This window comes from Sturnus vulgaris, chromosome 8 (assembly GCF_052056855.1).
Source record: "Sturnus vulgaris isolate bStuVul1 chromosome 8, bStuVul1.hap1, whole genome shotgun sequence".
NCBI lineage: Eukaryota > Metazoa > Chordata > Aves > Passeriformes > Sturnidae > Sturnus > Sturnus vulgaris.
The window spans coordinates 1,338,231-1,360,620 of record NC_142250.1 but is presented as its reverse complement, the minus strand read 5'-3'; the positions used below and the strand labels follow the sequence as shown (position 1 = coordinate 1,360,620).

Here is a 22,390-nt window from a genome sequence, read left to right as displayed (position 1 = left end):
AATGATCATTTATTTTCTTTAATCATGGCCAGTGCCAGGTGTAATGTAATGTTCCATATTTAGTGGTCTGTGTATTGACATATGATCCTGTGCTAGTGAAAATGAGAGCATGGGCTCCAAACTTTTTCAGTGTAGTGCTCCCTGATTTTCCCTGCACTAACACTTCCATAAACTCAGTCACAGTGATTGCATTATGCTAACAAATTTCGAATCAAATTAGAAGAAATGAGGTTTGAATAAATGGAGTTTGATTTTTATTGTCAAAATAAGTGACCTTTCTTTATTGAACCTTTCAGACAGGTATGTTCCTACACTGCTGAAATCCCTGAGAAGTCAGAAGGTTGTTCATATATGTTGTGGAGAAGATCACACTGCTGCCCTTACAAAGGTACACAACTTCAAGATATATTCATGCTCCAATTTCTTTAAGGTTTCCAGAAGATGCTATCTGAACAGGAATTGCTAAACTAAACTCTGAATAAAATTTCGTCTAAGTTTATGGAATTAAGTTGAGGAAAGATTGGGGAAATAAAAACCTGGCACTGTTTGCTATCCTGACTCAGTGACTGAGGCTGTTGGGTTTTCTCAGTGGATGCTGCAATTTTGGTGGTGGTTTCCAGCTGAGGGCCTGGCTGATGCAGAGTAGAGTTAAAAGAAACAGAATCACATTTTCAAAGCATCAGAAAATGGCAAGTTTCAGAGTTGTTGTGAGGTAGGGTATATAACTTCTGAAAATGTTTCTGGTTAAAACATTGAAGGTGTTGGTTAATTTCTTGATTAATCAAAACCACTTAAGAAATTACTTGCCTTACAACAGTGTTGAAATTTCTGGTTTCTAATGCTTTCAAAAACTGAGGCTGTTTCAGTCAGGCTGTGTGTCATCTGCTGAGCAGGGCAGCTTCCTGTTTGCTAATCACTTCAAAATTAGTGTTCAGAGTTTCAAAGCCAAAGTATATTTCTTAATAGTGGGAAGTTCATCAAGACAACTGGAAAAGAGGAAAAATGAGGATTAGGATCTATAAATGACATAAGTTAATGATAATAAGGAAATTAGATGAGTGGATTTAACACAAGTAAGGTAATATTTCATAGCTGTGCCATGTCTTCATAACTCCAATTAACTTGTGTGTCTCAGGAGCCTCTTGTGCCCTGTGTATTTTCTGTCCTTTCCCTGCAATGCCAAGATCATCAGAAAAGATTTATTAAACCCTTATTTCTGTGAAGTTTCTTGTTCTGAGATACACAACCATCTTAATGTAAAAAATTTATTTGTTTAGGAAGGTGGAGTTTTTACATTTGGAGCTGGAGGCTATGGTCAGTTGGGTCATAACTCTACCAGCCATGAGATAAACCCAAGGAAAGTTTTTGAGCTTATGGGAAGTGTTGTCACACAGATCACCTGTGGCAGGTAAGGTCTATTCTGTGCTAACCCTGTGAATCTTACAGATTTACTTGTTTTATACAAAACTTTATTTCTAGTGTAGTGGGGCTTTTCTTACCCTTTGTTGTCAAGGGAGACAAAATGACCCCTAACAAAAGATACTTAGTGATGTTTTGGGAATTCTAAAAGCATTCCTAGAAGAGCTGAAGGAAGTTGGATATTTGAGAGGCTGTGATTTTTCTAAACTGGCAGTGGGAACAATAATGTGAGGTGTGAAAATATTTGTTGCTGTCACTTCATTTCCTGTTGAAGAAGAAGTGTTTTTGGGACAGGGGAGTGCTGAGGATGACAGGACCTTTAACACACTGAGCACAATTCCTGCACAGAGCATGTTCCAGTGCTTAGGTTTGTGTTACTGAATTCTCTTTGCCCTAGGCAGCACACCACTGCATTTGTCCCTTCTTCTGGAAGAATTTACTCTTTTGGGCTTGGAGGCAACGGGCAGTTAGGGACAGGGACCACCAGTAACAGGAAAAGTCCCTTCACAGTGAAAGGAAGCTGGATTCCCTACAGCACTCAGAGCCCCATGAGCACAGGTAAGCACCAGCTGGTGGATTTGCTTCTTGGTTGTTTGTTCCTTTATAAAATTCTCGAGATTTTCACTTTTTCCAAACAGTTTGATTCCCCTGTGCTCTGTGTTCCTGCTGTAGGATTGGCATGCCTGGTGGGGTAGCACCAGACCTAGAACTTACTTCAGGGAAAAATGATTTTAACTATTGCATCAGTGAGCTTCTACCACTTTTTTTTGAGTGTTGATTGCAGCATCTTCATCATTTTCAGTTCCACATTTTCACAGTGGCCTGGTTTTTATTCTCATTGCAGACACTGAGGAGTGCTACTGTGTAAAGAGAATTTTCTCTGGTGGGGACCAAAGTTTTGCACACTACTTTTATCCACAGGTAACAAATTAAGTGTCCTTTGGTTCCAAAGCTTGTGAAAATTGGATTTAAGGCTTTTTTGATGCATTTTGAAGGATTTTGATGTTGAAGGTGCATGTGACTATATTGTAAAGTTTGTTAGAGCAGTGTGGAAGCAAAAGGCACTAAGTCATGGTAGCAGCTGGAGGGCTTGGATCCAGGTAGTGTGTGTTAGCTGTCAGGAAGCTCTTGAGGCTTTCTGGCTTTTTTTCTTGATGGATGAATGCACTTCTTTTCATGTTTCATGAAGAATTGATTGAATATTTGAGCTCTTTGCTCCTTGCCCAGTGTTCCTCATAGATCCTGGCAGCAGCAGCTTTGGTGTCTTCTGCTCTGTAGCCATTTTAAAGTACCACAGTGGTCAGGAAACAAATGGAGCTTTTTGCTAAAAATTACTGGTGGTGACATAGTTTGTTATGTCACAGTTTTATCATAGTCTTAAAGCTTAAGTTTTAAAATAACAAGAATTGATATGTTTCAATTCAAGTATGTAGAAGAGTTTAGAAGGCTTTTACAGTAAAAATGGCAATGTGGAAGTGTGATGGAAAGAAAATGCTGTGGGAGATAAAATAAAAACAAGATGAAGATTCATGGGTCTGTTTCCAGTACAGCTCAGCAGATATTAGACCATGGGGATTAATGAAGCAATAAGAATTGAGTATGTAGGGTGAAAACTAATTTGGACACAAGGGAAAAATGGATTTTCATGAGGAAGCATGTTTATAAAGAAAAACTGAGTACAGGTTAGACTTGCAGCAGTGCTTTGTGCTCAGAGCCTGTCCTGGTTGTACAGAATCAGCAGTTCTTCTAGGATTGACTTGTTGGGTTCTTTTTCTAAATTCTGATAGAGTTCTAAGCATTGCTGTATTTGAGAGAAACTTGCTTATCAGGTGTAAACTGGAAAATTACTTGTAATAGAGACTCAAAACTTGCCTATTAAAACTTCCTTAAAAACTTTATGTGCAATTTTCATAATTACTGGAGGAGTTTCTGACAGACTAATTGAGGTGAGCTGGAGACTGTATGAATGCAGTTATTGTGGCCTGTTCTGTACAAGAAGTCTTAGCAATAGATGAACTTTGATCCTGCAGAAGTATCTCCTTTAGTACTCTGGAGTTTGGTAATTTGTGTTGAATTCTTCCAAAGTTTTGTTTTACCCCTGGGGGCTGTGTGTTCCTGCCAGTTAAGGGGGCCCAGCCAAAATCAATTCTCTCAAGTCAGTTTTTGGGCAGCTGAGCTCCCTGAGTTGTTTTCTTTGGCTGGACAGAAGGGACATGGCAAAAGTGCTGCTTGTCCTGGTGCTGTAGGATGGGATGAGAAATGCTGATTGTTGGCAGTCATTGTCACACTGAGTCAGCTCAGTGTCAGATGGCACCCTCGGGAGGAATGTTTTATCTTCTTTTCGGTGCTCTTTGCCATCTCTTTTTGAACCAATGCTCCTATTGAAAACAATGATCTTGCTTCTCCTCCTCTTTACTATTACAGCTCTTAATTTTATATGAGCAGCACTTCCAAATGCAGCTCCTGTGATGATGCAGGCCATGTTCACAGAAGCATGATTCGTTCTCAGAGGAGCCTGATGGAAGAACATCTGTGTGATAATGGAATGGCTCCTTTTCTGTGTGCTCACAGCTTGGCAGGGAGCTCAGGGGCTCCCGGTGGCTGGAGAGGAGATGCTTGCACATCTAAACTCAGTTAGTGTTCAGCACACACGTGAGGGATGTTTAAGGAAGTTTTAATCTTTGAGCAAGATGTGGGAATTAACACCTAATCGAGATGGTTTTAGTGTATTCCCTGCTTCCACAGGGATTCACAGCTGTTAAACACAGAGTGTTCCACAGCAATGGTCTGGGTAGGCAAATTCTCAGCTCAGACCAGAGGGCTGGTTTTTCTGGAAATCAATTTTGTGTGCCTGATTCTTGACACTTTCTTTAATGTTCCTTTAGAACATGGTGCCACCAGATGATTTTAGGTATCCTGACTTTTTGAAGCAGATCTGGACTGTGAATGAAACGTTTATTCAGAGATTACTGAGTTTCCCATCTGGAAGACTTCCTGTAGAGCTAGCTAAGTAAGTGATGTGAGGGGAACGAGCAGCCTTTGGTGATTCTGCTTCTGAATTGAGCATTAATGGGGCTTTGGGCATACATAGCAGAGCTATTTTTAATTCCTGATTTTATGAGGTGCAGAGCTCTTGCTGTGCTTTCATTGTCATACTTGTCGAGTGGTTTAGATCCTGGAGACTGTGTCATCTCTGCTGCAGTTTAGATGACTGTGCAAGATGAAATTAAGTATCTCATTGCACATTGAAAAATAGCAATACATGTAAAGCAATATGAGAACAACTCCAAGATTATTGCTTCTATTTTAATAAAAGAGTATGCAAAGCAATTAAATTGCAAGACTGGCTGTGATTTGAGCTGTCTTGAATGGAGGTTTTATCTATTATTGTTTAGTCACATTTGAGTCAGAGTCCCATCCTTTGCACGATGTAATTTATTAGGAATTAAATGCAGTCTTTTTATTGCAAATGCTAAATTTTTAAAAGGAAAGCCAAATGTAACATTTCTTGTGACCGATTTCAGTGAAATTGATGGAACATTCTCCTCAGCTGGGTGCCTGAATGGGAGCTTTTTGGCATTGAGGTGAGTTTTTAACCAGGCTTCCTGTGGCCAGCATTAGTGGTGGCTGCCTTGCTGGTGTCCCTTGTCCTGGGACACCTTCCCAGGCTTTCACTGGTGCTCTCATATCCTCCCTTGAAACTCCTGCTCCTTTGCTGCCATGTGAGCCAGCAAAACTCATCACATTTGTGAGCCCCAGGTTGGTTTTAATTCAAGGGGAGTTCATTGCATGGCCTGTTTTATATCCCAGTCTTTTTGCATGATTTTCTTGCAGTTAGAGAAGATTTTTTTTTCCCAATTGTTTCTAAGGCCATATAAAAATGGAATTAAATCCTTAATCAATAGGTCTAAAATTCAGGGGATAAAAATCTTGCTGAGAACACAGGATTCAGTCTTTTTTTTTTTTTTTTCCTTCTTGCAGCAATGATGATCATTACAAAACCAGCACTAGATTCTCAGGGGTTGATATGAATGCTGCTAGATTACTCTTTCATAAACTCATACAGCCTGAGCATACTCACATATCACAACAGGTTTGTTCTGGGGATTTTCCTTATGTTTGGGATTGGCTTTTTGGGTTACAGCTCTCCAGAAATACTAGTGTTACTCTTGGTGCAACCCTGTAAATAGATTTATTTACTCAATAATATATTGACTGCAAATGTGTAAAATTGTATTTTGTTGTGACAATTAGGTGACACGTCAGCATATTCTATTTTAGTATTTACTGTCATTTTCTAAATGTGTAATAATTATTGTTTTCTAGATTAATTTTCTTATACACGGGCATTTGTTTAAAATCTCAATTGTATTAAAATAAACAGAATTTTCTAATGTGCTGTAGGTGGCAGCTAGTTTGGAAAAGAACCTTATTCCCAAATTGACCAGCTCCTTACCAGATGTTGAAGCTTTGAGGCTGTATCTCACTCTGCCAGAGTGCCCACTGATGAGTGATGAAAACAATTTCACAACGTTAGCTATTCCTTTTGGAGCAGCTATTCTGAACCTAGAAAAAGCTCCTCTGAAAGTTCTCGGTAAGAAACTGAATTTTTACTGTTAAAACTAAGGATCTGCAGGTGAAAATGAACAGAAATTCCATCATGGCAGCACCTGCTGTGTATTTACCCTTCTGTACAATTCCCCAGTGAGAAAGTTAAGGCTTAACATTGCTTGGTGTAAGAAAACACTTTATTCTATTGCTTCAGGGTGAGTTAACAGGCCATCCCTGTGAATTCAGCTGCTATTGTAGTTTTTGGACTGATGCCATTTGGGAGGAATTAAACCGTGTGGTTCAGTGTAATTGATACGTGTCTTTGCTCTTTAAAGTGAAAATTATGTGGTCAGACAGCTAACAAGCTCTGAGCAATTTACAGAAGTGTTGCAGAGCAGATGTTAAATTGTCTTGGTTGTGACTACAGCACCTGTTCTGAGCTTCTCAGGCACTTGATCTTTTCTCACTGGTGCCAAGATGTGGTCTTCAAATATGCAGCTGAGAACAGCTCTGGTTTTTTAACTCTGCTTCTTTACACTTTCTTGTTGTGACTCCTGTCAGCTGAAATGCAGTTGTCAGAATATTTTGCTTTTAATTGGTTTCTTTTTGAGAGGGTACTTTCATTTTCCTCAGTTACACTTTGCCTTGTAATCTCTTAGGTTTTTTCAGTATTTTTTGGTGAGAGTAAAGGAAAGCAAACTGACAGTTTTTTGAACTCTAAGTCGTTTTCCATAGTTTTCTCTTGCTCTCACTGCTGTTTGCTTAAGATTTCAGGTTTTGAGCCATCTCTTTTTATAAATGTTACTTTGTGATGCTGTTGCTTAGTCTGGATGAACAGGCTTGAAGGGACTTAGATTTAATGTGTAACAACAGAGCATTTGTTGTGTTACAATTTTTTTCAGAGTCTGTAGTAACTGCTGCTCATGCTTTCTGACCAAACCATGTTTCTTAGTTAAAAGGATAACACAGTGTGGCAGTGACAGGTACTAAATTTATGTGTTCACTATGTGTTGACAGAAAACTGGTGGTCTGTACTTGAACCTCCCTTGTTCCTCAAGATAGTGGAACTCTACAAGGATGTCGTAGTTCACCTTTTGAAACTGTGCAAGATGGGCCTTCCACCTTCTGACAGAAGAATACTCACCAATTTCCTACACACAGCCTTCAGAGTTCTGGAAATACTGCACAGAGTATGTTTGTGGCATTTCTAAACAGTTCTTGGCTGCTTGGCTCTGTCAGCATCTCTGTGCTGGCTGGGTTGGCAGAAGCTGAGTTACTGATCAGTTGGAAAGATCAGAATTGCTTCTACAGAAATATCTGTGGTTGTTCATCTGTGAATCATGGGTTCCAGTCTCACATGATGATGGAATTAACTATTTTTTGGGAGCACAGAGTCACCCAGTCATTTGCATCTGTGAGGATATGGATTAGAGTGAGAGGGGAAAGATGGGCTGACAGCTCTGGGATATTTTGCAGATGGAGTATCTGGTGGTTTGGAGGGGCATGGGGAGGGATTTGTGAAAAGTAGGCTTAGATTATCTGGTTATAAAGGCAGGATCTTTTTAAGTGTCTTGCTGCTTAGCAGTCCTTGGGAAAAGAAGTGTGTTAGGAACATGTGGATCCTTCTGGATTAATTACCTGTAGAGACAAGCCTCTGTATACAAAGTTACTTTTCCCATATCTCTCTTTTTTTAAGCTTGATGTTTTTAAATGGAAACTCTTCTTCTGCTGACAGGTAATAGTGTTCATGCTATAACTAAGACTAGAGTTAGTGAATCCTAGCTCTTAAACCTGAGTGAATACAGGAACAAATATTTATTCTGTTGTGTACATGAACATGTGTATTATCACATAAGATATTTCAAAGTGGCAGCCCTGTTAATTGTCTTCTCCTTCACTCTTTGATGGGATTTTGTATAGTCCCTGTATCCATGTCTTTAACGTTGTTTTTTGCTTTCTTGTAGGCACTGTTGTTTTTCTAGAATTTTTTTGGTAGCTGATGTATCAAATGCTTGAAAAAACATGGAAAATATCCCTTTGAAAGCTAATAAAAAAAATAAATTGCACTTCCTTAGGTGAATGAAAGAGGACAAGTTATACAGTATGACAGATTTTACATTCATGAGATACAAGATTTGATAGATATCAGAAATGACTATGCCAACTGGTTCCAGCAGCAGGTACTGGGAATGGTAAGTTCTGTTGATTTTTATTTGGGTTTTTGTGGGTCTTTTCCTCCCATATTTTATGTCTGTTTTATCCCTTTAAAGAAATCCATAGATTCTCTAAGTCTGGGCACTTTTTTTTTCATAAGAATACCTTCACAGATGACCAGTGCTGAACAGACTCAAGTCAGGTTCTGGCTAAGGAAGAATTGTTGAGAGGGTGTATTTCTACTAGGATGTCATTGCTAGGACTGACACTGCTCAATATTTGAATATATTATCAGTTAAAAAGGGATGGAGAATGCTGTCACTGGAGACTTGCCATGTCAATAAAGTTAGGAGTGTAATAATCCACGATAGGAGAAGATGCAGAATAATCTGAATTGCTGTGTTAGACAGGTGCAGTGCAGGAGGAAGCTGCAGCTGTCTTGGGTAATGAGTCAGGAAATGCAGCAGGGAGCTCCAGGAGCAGATAACTGATGGAATTTTCTACCTGGAGTTTAGCAACCACAACTGAGATAATTCATTGCTGCATCTGTAAACAGAAGAGTGATAAGTGGGAGGAAATTAATGACTGTGCACAGAATTAGTGAGTTGGATAGGTTTTTGCCACAGTTCCTTGACTTTAGCTTTGAAAGAATATTGTAAGTCATTTAATAAGTTTTCTCTAGCCACCCATATTTTATTCTTTTGCAACAGTACCAGCAGATGTCATTAATTAATGTGTGGAAATAAACATTATAAGTGTGTAACCTTTTGCATCCAAGCAAACATGATATTTTATGATGCATGAGACTGATAAATACTTTTACAGCCCTGTTTTAAAGACTGATAAACAGGGTGTTGAAAGACAAGCTTGTATTTAATTTATTATTAGAATATTTATGGTTAATGTTTATTAAAGAAGTAAACCTTCTCTTGGGGGGAAGCAGTAAATAAATATTTTTTAAATTCTACATCAGAGATGAGTAATTAATGCAGACACTAATGCTGCTTTTTCATCTTAATTGTTGCTACCTTTGTGCAAATGCTGTCATAGGATGTCAACCATGGATTAACTGAGGTAAGATTGGTTGCAATCTGATTTCTTTTGAAGAATGTAAGGAAATCAGAAATGTGAATGTCAAGGATTGTCTGCTGTGTTCTGTTGGGAGTAAAGCTTCAAATTAGCCATGGCTGTAATCTGAAAAAAAATCTTTGTGGTGCAAAAAGATGTAATTGTCTGTATTGCAAATTGGGAGCAGCAGTTGGAAATAAAGGGCTACTTTAATACCTTTTTTATAGCTGCAGTAACAGTTGTGAAATTCCAGTGTGCTAAGTGAGAGTGTCGTTTGTGCCTGGCTTGATTGAGTTTGGTTGGATTTTTTTTTTTAATTTGTTTTTGGCTGAAGTACTAAACTATTAAAAATCTACTTAATGTTCCTAAGATGCTTTGGTTCTGCACTGATAATAAGTCAAGGTTGAGTTCTCTTTCCAATAAAATAAATATATTAAACGAGTGCTACTGCAAAGGCTTTTGAACTGAGCTATGACATGGTTCTTTTCATTCCAGTTAACAGATATTCCTGTTATAATTTGCACATACCCATTTGTATTTGATGCCCAGGCAAAGACAACTCTCTTGCAAACAGATGCAATCATACAGATGCAGGTAGGAGGCTCAGTTTTTAATGTTACAAATTCATTATTTTTTTCCCTGAGTTGAGCACATCAGGGGTTCCTGTTGGTCTTTTGGTGTTTTGGTGTGGTTGGTTGGTTTATTATTTATTTTGGGGTTTTGTTTTGGTTTTGTTTTTTTTTTAACTCTCTGTTATCTCTCCCCCATAAAAATCAAGGATCTGGTTTTAATCTCAGGGTATGTATGTGATAGAGGCAGTGGGATCACATTGAAATTAGGCTGTTTTGTAGTTGCCATACATTTCCAAGGAACTCCTTTTACTTTTCAGTAGTGAGGTGGCTTTTTTATGTGTTATCAACTCCCAGTACAGGTACAAAACCCTCAAACAAACAGCAATAAAAAACCCCAAACCCACAACCCAAACAAACATAAAAGCCCAGGCACCACCCACACCAAACAACCCCACCTCCCATGTGAGCAAGCTTGGAATATTACCTGGGTCATTGATGTGAGTCTGAAAATAACCAGGTGATCTAAATCCTGCCCAAGTAATGGGCTTGTGTAGAAAAATACTACCTTGCTCTTGTAATTAATAGTAAATGTTATTTCATGTATTTAAAATGTATATTCAGTCAACATTTGATGGATTCAGGGAACCATTCATATTAAATGTTTCCAGTAACAATATTAAATAGTATCAAAACACACAAACTCTCAAGAGTTCTCTGCTGTATCCAGAACATTTGCAACAGCGTTTTAATACAGAAATTATCATGCAAGTTAAATTGCTTTTCGTGCTGTGAGTTAGTTTTTAATGTATGTTTGTTTTCATGACAGCTTACTCTTCATTAGATGAAATGCAGGATCTTTCTGCTTCTTTCTGTTATCCCCAGGGTGTTTTGACTGGAATGTCAAAACCTGGCTTCTTACACTTCCCTGAGCATTAACATTGCTCAGAGCAATGGGTAGAGGAAAAATATTGCCTGAAATCAAATATTTCCTGAGATAAAAGGAATACTAAGAAAGCTTGGGCAGATGAGTTATTCCCATCAGTTAACACTGAATTTTTCCTAGCTGCTGACTGTGTCACTTTGTTTTTCTGCAGATGGCTGTTGACCAGGCCCACAGGCAGAATTTATCTTCTCTCTTCCTGCCAGTCTTTGAATCTGTCAACCCCTGCCTGATACTGATGGTCCGCAGGGACAACATAGTGGGGGATGCTGTGGAGGTGCTCAGGAAAACCAAGAATGTGGATTACAAGAAGCCACTCAAGGTATTTGCAGCCCACAGTGCTCTCAGTGATGGAGGATGTTTGTGCTTTACAAATCCTTGCAGGCACTGCTCACTGACTTGTGTGTTTCAGGTTATTTTTGTAGGGGAGGAAGCTGTCGATGCTGGAGGAGTTCGTAAAGAATTTTTTTTGCTCATCATGAGGGAATTGCTTGATCCCAAGTATGGAATGTTCAGGTATTATGAGGAGTCCAGGCTGATCTGGTTCTCTGATAAGGTAGGCTCTGATCTATTTTTAATTCAAGTATTTATATCAATATTATATGAACATTGTTGTTTGTGGTAGTTTTATTTCAAGGGTAGGAGCTGAAGGAAGTATTCTCAAAAGAAGTTTATTTTTGTCATTGTTAGGTCAAAACTTGCCCCATTCCTTGCTGTTCCCCTTTTGCTTTCCCCATTCCTTGTTTAAACTGGTTGTCCCCAAGCCAGCCAGGTTTTTTAGGAAGAAGTAGCCAGAACAAACTGATTCTAAGGGCAGAATCAGGAAATCAAGGTGGCAGAGGAATTGTTGAATTGGGGCTGTTGATCAGGTCTTGCTGTGTGCAGTTGCATTTATGGGTGATAGGTGATCATGGAGTTTTCAGGACTTTCCAGTCCTCCCTCAGACAGCACTGACTGGGGTGGCTGGATCCCCAATACCTGAATATTTACATTTCCACAGGTGTGTTTAAAGCTGTTTAAAGCCCTGGTAATTAATTCTGAGGGTGTCAATAATGAACTCCTCCCTCTTCCTCCTCAAAATAATATTTTTTTAATTGACCTCTCTAATCACTGAGTAGTGCAATAAGAACTCACTGACAAAACCAGAATCTTAATGCAGTATGGGTCCCCTGTAACACAGAATATGTTGCAGCTCAGCCCTTTTAATTTTAAGTAGAAGGGATTCTGTTCCCTTGGATTGCAGTCTCAGCTGGTTAAACTTTATCCTGTTTTCCTTGGTACTTACAGATACATACACATTTAAAGAAAAGATGAATTAAATGAATTAAATTCACTCAGATTATACTGTACTGTACACTTCTTCCTGGACTCTGCAAGGTTAAAATAACTTCTTTATTTTAAACCATCTTGTCTGTTTTCTGTTCTTAGACCTTTGAAGACAGTGACTTGTTTCATTTGATTGGTGTTGTCTGTGGGCTAGCAATATATAATTTTACTATTGTAGACCTTCATTTTCCTCTGGCTTTGTACAAAAAGCTATTGAATAAGAAACCATCCCTGGATGACTTAAAAGAATTGATGCCAGATGTTGGCAGGTAAGCAAGAAAGAAAAATGGGTGTTATTGGAAATTAGTTTTGAAATCAACAATTTTCTCTGAGAACATAACATTTCTTTTCCACAATAAAGAGCTCAGAGTAAATTGCAGCCCTCGTGTCATTTGATACTTTTGACACTTCCTGTTGTTAAACACCCGTGTCTGTGCTTGGTGTTAGTGATTGTCCCTTCTGTTTGATGGTCCCACAAGAATTTTAAGGGGAAAAAAACCTTGAAATTCAAACCCCTTGAGTTTTAGCCTTCAATTTTATGTGCCTAAGTGTGAACGTAGTTTCAGTTCTGAATTACATCCATCAAGAAAATGTTTTTGCTTATTTCAAGAATAAATACATTCTAAATATTTACTTTAGGAACTAGGGATTTGAGTAGGGCTAGCAGGTAGGAGGCTCAGAAAAGGATGCTTGATTGCTTTAGTGTTGTGGAGGCCAAAGTTTTCATAGATTCAAGGAGAAATCAAAGATATTCATGCAAGAGCCAGCCAGTGATGTTTAAGTACCAACTGCCTCTGCTTTGGGAACCCCTTAGCTGAAATCTTAAGATAGGAATGTTCTCTGTTCACTCCCTGGGATAATCCAAAGGAAATGATTGCTTGGAATTTCCCAGCACCACACAAGTCTCAAGTCAATAAGACAATAAATGAAATAACAGTAGAAGGATACTTCTTAAATTTGAATTATCAAAGCATAAAGAACACCTCAGGAAAATCAATTCATCTTTCTTTCCCCTGGTGCAAGTATTTTGTAACTTATTTTGCAGGGGAATGCAACAGCTACTGGACTATCCAGAGGATGACATAGAAGAAGCATTTTGTCTTAATTTTACTGTAAGTTTTATATAGTGTTTGAAGTATGTCTTGCCAAGCTCACACCATCTCTTTTAATTGCCTCTGATGGAGTGTTTGAACAAAAGCATCAGCAGCTGATTCCCATGAGTTTTTAGCTCCTGTGTCTGCCATTCATGTTGCTGCTAACTAAGTGGTAGGAAGAAATACTTGATGCAATAAACAAGATTTATATTATTTTTGTTTGTTTCAAATAGATCACTGTGGAAAATTTTGGTACAACAGAAATTAAGGAGCTGGTTCCTAAAGGTGCTGACATTCCTGTAGTCAAACAAAATAGGTGAGTTCTGAGGGTTCCAGGGTGTTTGGTGTTGCTGGGCTGCTGTAAATACCCTTTGCTGTTGGAGGCCAAACTGCTTTGGCTGCTTTCCCAAGCTCTTCTCACGTGTTATTAAAATAGCTTTTGGCTTGTATTGACAAGACACAGACAAGCTGTGGCTGCCCCATCCCTGGGAATGCTCAAAGCAGGCTTGGACAGGGCCTGGAGCAGCCTGGGCTGTTTGAAGATGTCCCTGCCCATGGCAGGAGGTCAGACTAGATCTTCAGAGTTCCCTTCCAAGCTCAGTCATGACCATTTTATAAGATTAAAAATGTTTGTGGTTCTGCTGATGCCTTGGAGTTGCTACCTGGGAGAGAGGCTGGGCAAAGTTAAGAGAATAAAATGGGTATTTATGAAAGGTCTTCAGTAGATACACCCTGAGCAATTAAAGCCTTGCACAGGCTACACCCAAGATGGATGATGTTTTTCACCAGTTTTTCAGACAAATCTAAGTTTGGTCTGTATATCAGGGATTAATCCTCCAGGGGTTAATTACAGCTTCAGGTAATGAAGTCATATTCCCCCAGTTTGCTCCCCCCCAATTCACTCTTGTTTATGCTTTTTGGGGCCTGAGGCTGTAGGGTGTCCTTGGATCATGGGCCTCGAGGGATTATTTTGTGCAAAAAGTGAAAGGAGTTAATTAACACTTTGTATGGACTTTAGATCTGTGCACCAATGCAGTAGAGGATTTGAAAATATAAAAGCTAAAGTCTTAAGGCATCACTGCAGGAAGCTACATACAATTGCAATTCAGTGAGTAATGATGAGAACTTGAATTTAAGGGCCAGTATTACAACTGCTCATTCATACATGAGTATTATTTCAGTGAAGTCTTCCCTTTGTAGAGTAGATAACATTAGATAAGTTAATTCAATATTAGTGTCAGAAGAGTGTGTGACAGGAGGGGGTTTTTCCTCAGTCGAGGATTCCCTAACTTTTATTTATAAAAGCAGCCTTTCCTACTCTCTGTTCCCTTTCTGCTCCTGGAGGAGAGGCAGAACATACCTGGTGCTGCTTTTGTCCCCTTTTTGCAGAATTTTCCAGTTTGTTCTTTAATCATTCTGAATTCTGTGTGCTTGTACTTCTCCCAGGCTAAAGGGAGAATTGAATGGAAAGAGCACACTCCATGAGAACTGAATGCACATGGAAAACACTGGAGCTTTGCAGTTCTCTGTGTAGGTTTGAATGTTCTGTCACTAAGTGACTGTAAAATTGAAGTTGAATGATGGGAAAAGTTCCAAGGTGTCTGTGGAATGCCTGCTGCATTGTGCTCCACATTGTCTTGCAGCAAGGAAGAATTCCTCTTTCTCTTTTGAAGCTCTAAATATTCTACGACGCTTCAATTAATTTTATAATGGAAATGAATTTGTCACTGTGACTTTTCCCTGGAGCAGCCTTGCACTGTTAGTGTTCCACAAGTTCCCTGCCCCTCTGTAATTGCACAGCATGGATGAGGGGGATCTCATGGAGTGCTGAAAGGGAGGAGTGTGGATCACTGCTTGGGTCATCTCCAGCAGCTTCAGTGCAACAGCTTTAATAAATCTGTCATGTAAATGTGTTTATATGAGTCTGTAAATTACTGGTGGCATTACTCAAAGACTGGGGGTGGTGGTGTTGAAGTGCATTCTCTCTTTCCACAGTGAACATGTGTTGGTAAAATAGCTGTGATGTACAACTGAGGTCAGTGCCAGTGCACAAACTAAACTGTTCACTGGCATTGATTTCAAAAAAATTACCATAAATACTGTATCACATCAAGAAATTTTAGATCTCCCTTCAATGCTGCTGAAGGTGTTTGCAGCAGGATTTCTGAGAACTCCTTGTACCTTAGCACAGATAACAAACAGGCCATCTGTTCCTCTGTATCCCAGCTCCTTGGCACTGCTCTTTTTACTGTGTAGCACTCAAATGTCCTTTGGAAGTTGATTTGCATTTTTAGTGCAAATATGGTTATCTTGTTAATTAAAAAAAAAATAGAACAGTGAGTTTGATTAGTGGCTTTCAGGGCACTCCCTGGAATTGAGGCCTTTCAGCTTGTTGCCAGTGAGTGCAGTTCACTGCAGTGCACACAAATAAGGGAGATGTTTGTAGTGCCTGAAGTGGATAACATTAAATGTTCTTGCTTTTCTGTTGCAGACTCTGCCTTTGGGGGTGTGGTGAGGGAATACATTCATGTGCCATTTTACCTTCACTGTGGCTGTAACATAAAGCAGACAATACAATATATTAGGCTCCTTGTTGCTTCATTTTCTATGCTCTGTTCTGTTCAGAAATGGCTGCTGGTTTATTGGTAGAAGGATGACATGTACTGCTTCCTCTTTATTTTCCTCAGCATAATTCTTTCTTTCTCTTTGTACAGGCAAGATTTTGTAGATGCATATGTGGATTACATCTTCAATAGATCTGTGGCTTCCCTATACAGTGCATTCCATGAAGGCTTCCACAAAGTATGTGGAGGGAAAGTTCTTCAGCTCTTCCAGCCCAGTGAGTTGCAGGCAATGGTGATTGGGAACACAAATTATGACTGGAAAGAGCTGGAGAAGGTAAGAACCACGGTTAGCTATTGCTTTCATATAATTCTAATTTCAGGGTGCCAAAGCAGCTAGGTGTCCTCTTGAGCTCTGTTTTAATTAATGTGATTCCAGTTGTTTGTTGACATCTTAAAACATCAGTGAATGAAGATCCTAAAATATTATTTACCTTCCTGCTTTAACTCCTTCCTTCTAATTTCTGGAGGATATCAGACTTAGAGAGAGGCAGAAAGATCCACAGAGCCCAGAGGCAGCTATACAGTCTTTCATATCAGACATGAGAAAGTGAAGTGATTGCACACAGTTATTAAAAGCAAATATTCTTGCTTGCCAGAGCTCAGTGAGATTTGGTCTCTGTTGGGACTGAAAATGCTTTGCAGTACAAGCATCTGTCCCTGTATCAAATTCAGACTGAACAGCTGAAGAAAATGGAGTGAGGAAGGTGCTAGCATTAGTGTGTCACTTGCTGTGTCCCTTTACACAAACTGCATTCATTCTGCTGCAGTGTCAGCTTCTCCAGGTGTTGTGTGAGCAAGCCATAACCCCATTTCCTGCTCATTTTAGAATACAGAATACAAAGGAGAGTACTGGGCAGACCATCCTACAATTAAAATATTCTGGGAGGTTTTTCACGAGTTGTCTTTGGAGAAGAAAAAACAGTTTTTGTGTAAGTATTTGAAATTACTTCAGAGAAGTTTCTAACTGAACAGGATCACTGGGATTTCAGGCTCTTGCTATAAGAGGGCAGATGTAAGTATTTGTCTGTAATGATGTGATTAAGTGTTTGGGGGAAAAAAAAATCATAGCAGAAGAAAATGTGAGCTTGTCTGTGATTTCCTTGGGGGTGTCCTGAGTCATTCTGGCTGATGGGTAGTTACAGATCACAGTAGCTCAGAGCAGCATTAAAAAAAGAAAAGCCAACCCCTCCAAACATTAACAGCCTATTCTGCTGGTGACATTTATTTGGTAACTAGGATATTCTGATATGTAGTTCCCATTCTCCAGGTTATTCACTTGGAGTTGTCACTGATGGTAAATCTGTCAAGGTAATGATATAAGTGGAAATGTACAGATGATAAAGTAATCCAAGCTTGCTGTGAGTGAGGATTTGCTTAGAATAGATCACAGAGCAGTTTCCAATTCAGATAGATTATTTATTGAACAAACTAATTCTGTGTTTACAAGATTCTTGGAAATGCTCAGTAAAGCTACAACCAATGGATTTTAAGTTAGAAGGTTCTGTTGCATGAAAAAATGTATAATATTTTTTTAAGGACTGTTTGGTTTCATATGCTAAAATGAAATACTTTCCTTTATGGATCACTTGTTGTATTACAGTTGTGAGCTCACATGTGGAAGATGTGAGACAGACAGGGTTCAGTCACTATTCCCTGTTTTCCAGACATGTCAGAACTTCTGTGTGAAAAGCTGCAATGATGAAAAAGGGCAACAATGATTAGAAATGCATGTGTGCCACAGGCAGTGCTAGCCTGCAGCTGGTTACAAGGCTTTGTTTTTCCTTGGCAGTGTTTCTGACAGGCAGTGATCGGATTCCAATTCTTGGGATGAAGTGTCTGAAATTGGTCATCCAGCCAACAGGAGGAGGAGAGGATTATCTGCCCGTAGCTCACACTTGCTTTAATCTTCTTGATCTTCCAAAATACACAGATAAAGAAACCCTGAAATCTAAGTTGATCCAGGCTATAGACCACTATGAAGGTTTCAGTTTAGTATAACTTGAGAAATGAAAGTTCTGTGTAACGTGGGATCATTAAGTTTTTGTGTCTTTCTTGTGGTGGTAAATTCAGTGGATTAAGTGATGCAGTTGATAATATAACTGATTATTTGCAAAAAAATGTTCAGTGGTATGGCCAAAAAAAAAACATTTCCAGAACTGAAGAACTGTCTTAATACATACCTTCCTGTACAGAGCCATGTGGATTTTGCCATCTTACAATAAAAACGAGAGTATTGTGAATGGGAGTCAAGTTTCACTAACAAGAATTAACATTTCACCTTATGCAAACAATTTGGCGTGTGAGTGCATGAGAGACTTGCTTCAGTTTTTCAAATCACTTAGTAAGAACATTTAACTTTTTCCCTGATGAATTCACTTGGTAACTTTTCATTTTGTAAATAATAAATTTTTGTGATAAAATAGTTCTGTTCCAATAGCAGTATGGTTTCTATTGCTTGTAATTGAATATGAGCTTATTTTATGGCTTTTAACAAAAAAAAAGTGACTTCTCTGATTTCTGAAGATATCTATTTTTCTGGTTTGTTTTAAGAACCTTAATAATGGAAGTGATTGTTTAAGAGACATTCATCTTCACAATGTACAATCCATGAAGCAGTCACTTAGTGCCGATACAAAACCACATCCAATGGCATTTTTAATACGTGGATGGACAAGCTGACTTAAACACTGTTTTATTTTTAAGGACTGATTCTGTAATTAAGTGGACACAGTTATGAGAGAGGTGAATTTATCATTTGAAACCTCATGTGTCGAGAATACAGCTTAGAAGAAAAAGATGCACCAGCCAATTGTTGCTGTCAAGAGGTTAAACGTTTATTTTTAAATGCTGAAAGCGTAGTTTATGGTTTCTAATAGAATTTTCACTTTTTTCCAGATAAATGCATTTGAAATAACCTTTAACACCCCTCTCCCTTTTTCTTAAGATTTTATTTTTAGTATAATTGCCCTGAAACGATTGTGCTTAGCTGGACACTTTCGGATTTGACTTTTCCTTCTCTGGTTAAATGCCAGATTTTGTGGTGTTAATGCATATGTGACTTGCAGCTGTGAAACAAATATTTATTTTTTTTAGATTTTTAAATGCAGTGAAAAAAAATTCAAGCTATAATAAAAGACTTGAATGAAAACCTTTGTTGGTTGATGTGTATGGACGCTTACAGCATGCAGAGTTCTTCAAGTGGAGAGCAGCTTCCAGTTGGAGAGTACAGCTAGGAAAAGCAGGGAAATGCATTGTAATAAACCATATCATGTCCAGTTTCTGTGCTGGCAGTACATATTGATATAATACAAAAAAAAAGGTCAGTACAATTAAAATCAGTTTCTTTCCTTAACACTGTTTTTACAGCTTTCTGACACACTGTAACCTCTTAGTGATTTCTTTGTGTGCAGCCCGTATTCCATCTTTTCCAACATTTCTTACCTGGCTTGGAAAGTCTCCCAGTTGTGAAACCAGCAAATGCTAAAGCAACTTAATCTTACTGTACGTGGAAGAAGGAAAAGGAGACAGGAAAAAGGGGAAAAAAAAGGTATTATGCGTTTTTCCAGGTAATACTAAACCACCATTTTTAATTATGAAATATCAAGATTGCAAAGGTAGATATTCAAAAATCAGGAAGTGGCAATGTAGTGTATGTAGTGGAATGTAAAACTATCTTCTTCCTTTTTCCCTTGTGTATTATTGCATGTCCAAGTGCTGGTTTTTTTTCCCCATTGGAGTCCTGTTTCATTTGATGCACACAGTTGGTGTTCACTGAGTAAGAGGGGCTTTATGTGCAGCTGTGCAGTCCAAGTGTGATTTAGTGCATATCATCCAAATCCAGTGCTACATGTATGTATTTCACTGCCCTGTGACACATTCCCTGGGTTTTGCTGTATTGGATTTTTAGTCAGTGTCAATATTCACCTGAAGGATGACTAAAGAGTCAAAGAGAATGGCTCAATCTGTAGATGAGGGCTCAGAGGCAGAATCCAAGCCATAATTCACTTGCCCATTTTTGGTGCCAAATTTAGGATTTAGATGTCCTTCATTTTTGATGTGCAGTTCTTGCTGACTGAACTGCTGTTCAAGCAGGTGCTCCATGCTGCTGCAGAAGTGTCTCCAGCACGAGGCAGAAACATTTCTTGTTCTCTTGGAACATGAGTGGATATGAGGAAGGGTTGGGAAGAGCATGGTGGTGCTGGAATGGTTGGTTCAGCATCAGCTGCAGAGCCCACTGGCAGAGCAGGGCTAGAGCCACTTTCCTCAGGACAGTGTTCACTGAGAATTCTCTCTGCAGCTCTGGCCTTGGCTTTTCTCACTTCTGCAGGAAATGGAGTTGGGTCCTACAGTGCTAAAATGATCTTACAGGTCTTAGTTCATTCTGTGCAGAGGGGCAGTGCCCAGCTCTGACAGTTTTCTGCATAACAAGGTGAAGGACTTGTGTGCAGCACTGGAACAATGAATAGTCGTGGCATTGCTTGTGTCAAGCAGTTGAAGGCTTTGTGCAGTGCTTGTGTTGCCCTCAGTCCATGTGACAGTCACAGCAGCCCTGGGAATCAGCTCTGCTGAAGCTGTGCCTGCAGGGGCTGGGCAGCAGGAAGTGCTTTCTCTTGCTCAGGTCAAGTATCACTTTGCATACAGTATTTGATGCTGTGCAGCATGTAAGAAAGGGGGAAAAAACCCATTTTATGTGTTCTGTGTGTAGCTGAAATAGCCATGATGTTAGTGGAGAAAACCTAGAGCCCTCCTTTTCCTCAAGCCTTCAGTTACTCAGGAAACCTTGGGTCCCACTGTTGAAAAGGGCAATGCAGACAACTGGGGAATGACAGTAGTGTGGGCTTCAGGGGGAGCATTTTACTATAATTAAATTTTTTTAGTATTTTTATTTGATAATCAGATTAGCATTTGATGAAGATTCAGAATTCTCACTGGAGGAGAGCAGTTGCATGTCAGACTTGTATCATCCCTATCGTGGCTCCTGAAGGAGATGTGCTATTGCCAGGGCAGTGCAGGCATGGACTGGATTTATTGCACCTGTCACATTTGTACAGGCATGAAGATTGAGTTTACATGGCAGAGCTACCCAGGCTTCTTGATCTACAGCTACAGCAGATGTTTGTCCCTCATTTTGCTGGGCAAAACTAAGAACACAGTGTAGAACTGTTAAAGCACTGAGCCCTGCTTAAGCATCATGATTTGTGTCCTTTGGCACTTCGTGGGAGTTGCTATTAATGAGGTTGTTACTGATCACAGTTAGAGCTCCAAGCCATGGTATTCCCTTTAAGAGTGTTTATAAACTACTCCAGAGAGGGTTTTAATTCATTGCACAATGCTGCAATAAACTTGATTTATCAGTAATAAAATGAAGCTTAATGTAATCAAATGTAAATCACTACAAAAAAGAGCTTCTTAAAGGCACACAGGATTCTGCAGTTAAGATAAATGCAGATAAAACTTTTCATTCAGTTTTCAGCACTGGTAGAGAGTTGAACTGCTTAAGAGTGGCTGTGTTGATTTTCTGTGTGCAACCAGAACTGTGTGCTTCTATATACTATGAGGAATTGCCTTACTTAGTTTTTGAAGGGGAGAAAAAAGAAGAGGAAAAACCAAATGTTTGTCTTCCCTGACAAGTGTCAGGGTCCCATTGCTTATCAAGTGGATATTTCTAATTTGCCAGGTCAGAGTGGGGTTTGAGTGCACTAATCAGCAGCCTGTTCTTTTTGTCCTTCAATCTGCTGTTCGTGTTTGTGTTGGTCAAGTCTGGAGCAATGCCTTCCAAACCCTTAGCTAGAGCTTGAAAGGTGTAGAGCATCTTCTGTCACCTGCCATCACCAGGTGAACAGAGCACCTGAGAGCCCCAGGAAATCCCCCTTGGCTGTTTGCCTGCTCTGTGTGCACAGTTAATCACTGAGCTGACTCCCCCAGCCATCATTTCTGTACCCTGGAGCTCCTGACCATGTGACTGAGTCCTCAGGGGTTTTTATTTTCTGGTGGAAGGGAGCCTGTTTGTGCCTGTACATATAATTTTTCTCTGTGCTCACACTGACTCCCTTTCTGTGAGTATGCTAGAACTTTGGAAGTGCAAACCTTTGCCCGCCCATTTCTGCAGAAGAGGTGAATGACAAAGATGTGTTATCTTCTAACCACGAGGCAGCTGGGTGGGGGGGAGCACCTAAAGCAAACTGACAATAGCAGGAACTCTAGAACTGTGCTGAAACACCATAGCTACAGCCCTGCTGCTCTAAACAGTGAGTTCCTGCACAGCCCCCGGGTCTGAACATAACCATTGACTTTACAAAACAACACAACAAGGTGTGGCAGGTGCCACGAGTGTCATCAGAGCCCCCTGACATTAGCTAGGACAGCACTCAGCATAATTTTTCTTCTCCAGCCAAAGGCACATCAGTTTCAGATTAGGAGAAGGAGGTTTGGGAATCTTGTTCCACATAGGAACTACCAGGTTAGGTAATTTCAGTGCTGGTGGGGATCTTTATCTCACCAATGCTCCAGGCTGCTCTTAGCAGCAGGTCATGAATCCTCACCTGTGCAGTGAATGTCTACAGGTGTTCACTGCTTCCCTCCATGGGCCTGATTACATGAGGAAACAAAAGCTTAATGTTATACAATGTTTGTAGATTAATT

At 39.5% G+C, this 22,390-nt stretch overlaps 1 protein-coding gene across 2 annotated transcripts in view; it reads left to right on the top strand.

Annotated features, from left to right (window-relative positions):
* Positions 1-18,896, top strand: part of HERC4 (HECT and RLD domain containing E3 ubiquitin protein ligase 4) — a 28,704-nt gene extending 9,808 nt beyond the window's left edge. For both annotated transcript variants that reach the window (XM_014883289.2, XM_014883290.2), the window contains exons 7-26: positions 297-388; positions 1,278-1,408; positions 1,817-1,977; positions 2,264-2,340; positions 4,305-4,429; positions 4,944-5,003; positions 5,401-5,512; positions 5,824-6,013; positions 6,988-7,160; positions 8,046-8,162; positions 9,175-9,198; positions 9,688-9,786; positions 10,859-11,026; positions 11,117-11,260; positions 12,133-12,299; positions 13,076-13,142; positions 13,358-13,440; positions 15,839-16,022; positions 16,575-16,677; positions 17,538-18,896. In XM_014883289.2, coding sequence (XP_014738775.1) covers positions 297-388; positions 1,278-1,408; positions 1,817-1,977; positions 2,264-2,340; positions 4,305-4,429; positions 4,944-5,003; positions 5,401-5,512; positions 5,824-6,013; positions 6,988-7,160; positions 8,046-8,162; positions 9,175-9,198; positions 9,688-9,786; positions 10,859-11,026; positions 11,117-11,260; positions 12,133-12,299; positions 13,076-13,142; positions 13,358-13,440; positions 15,839-16,022; positions 16,575-16,677; positions 17,538-17,746 — 2,486 coding nt within the window. In that variant the 3' untranslated portion in view covers positions 17,747-18,896. The remainder of the gene's footprint in view (positions 1-296; positions 389-1,277; positions 1,409-1,816; positions 1,978-2,263; positions 2,341-4,304; positions 4,430-4,943; positions 5,004-5,400; positions 5,513-5,823; positions 6,014-6,987; positions 7,161-8,045; positions 8,163-9,174; positions 9,199-9,687; positions 9,787-10,858; positions 11,027-11,116; positions 11,261-12,132; positions 12,300-13,075; positions 13,143-13,357; positions 13,441-15,838; positions 16,023-16,574; positions 16,678-17,537) is intronic.
* The last annotated feature ends 3,494 nt before the right edge of the window (positions 18,897-22,390 follow it).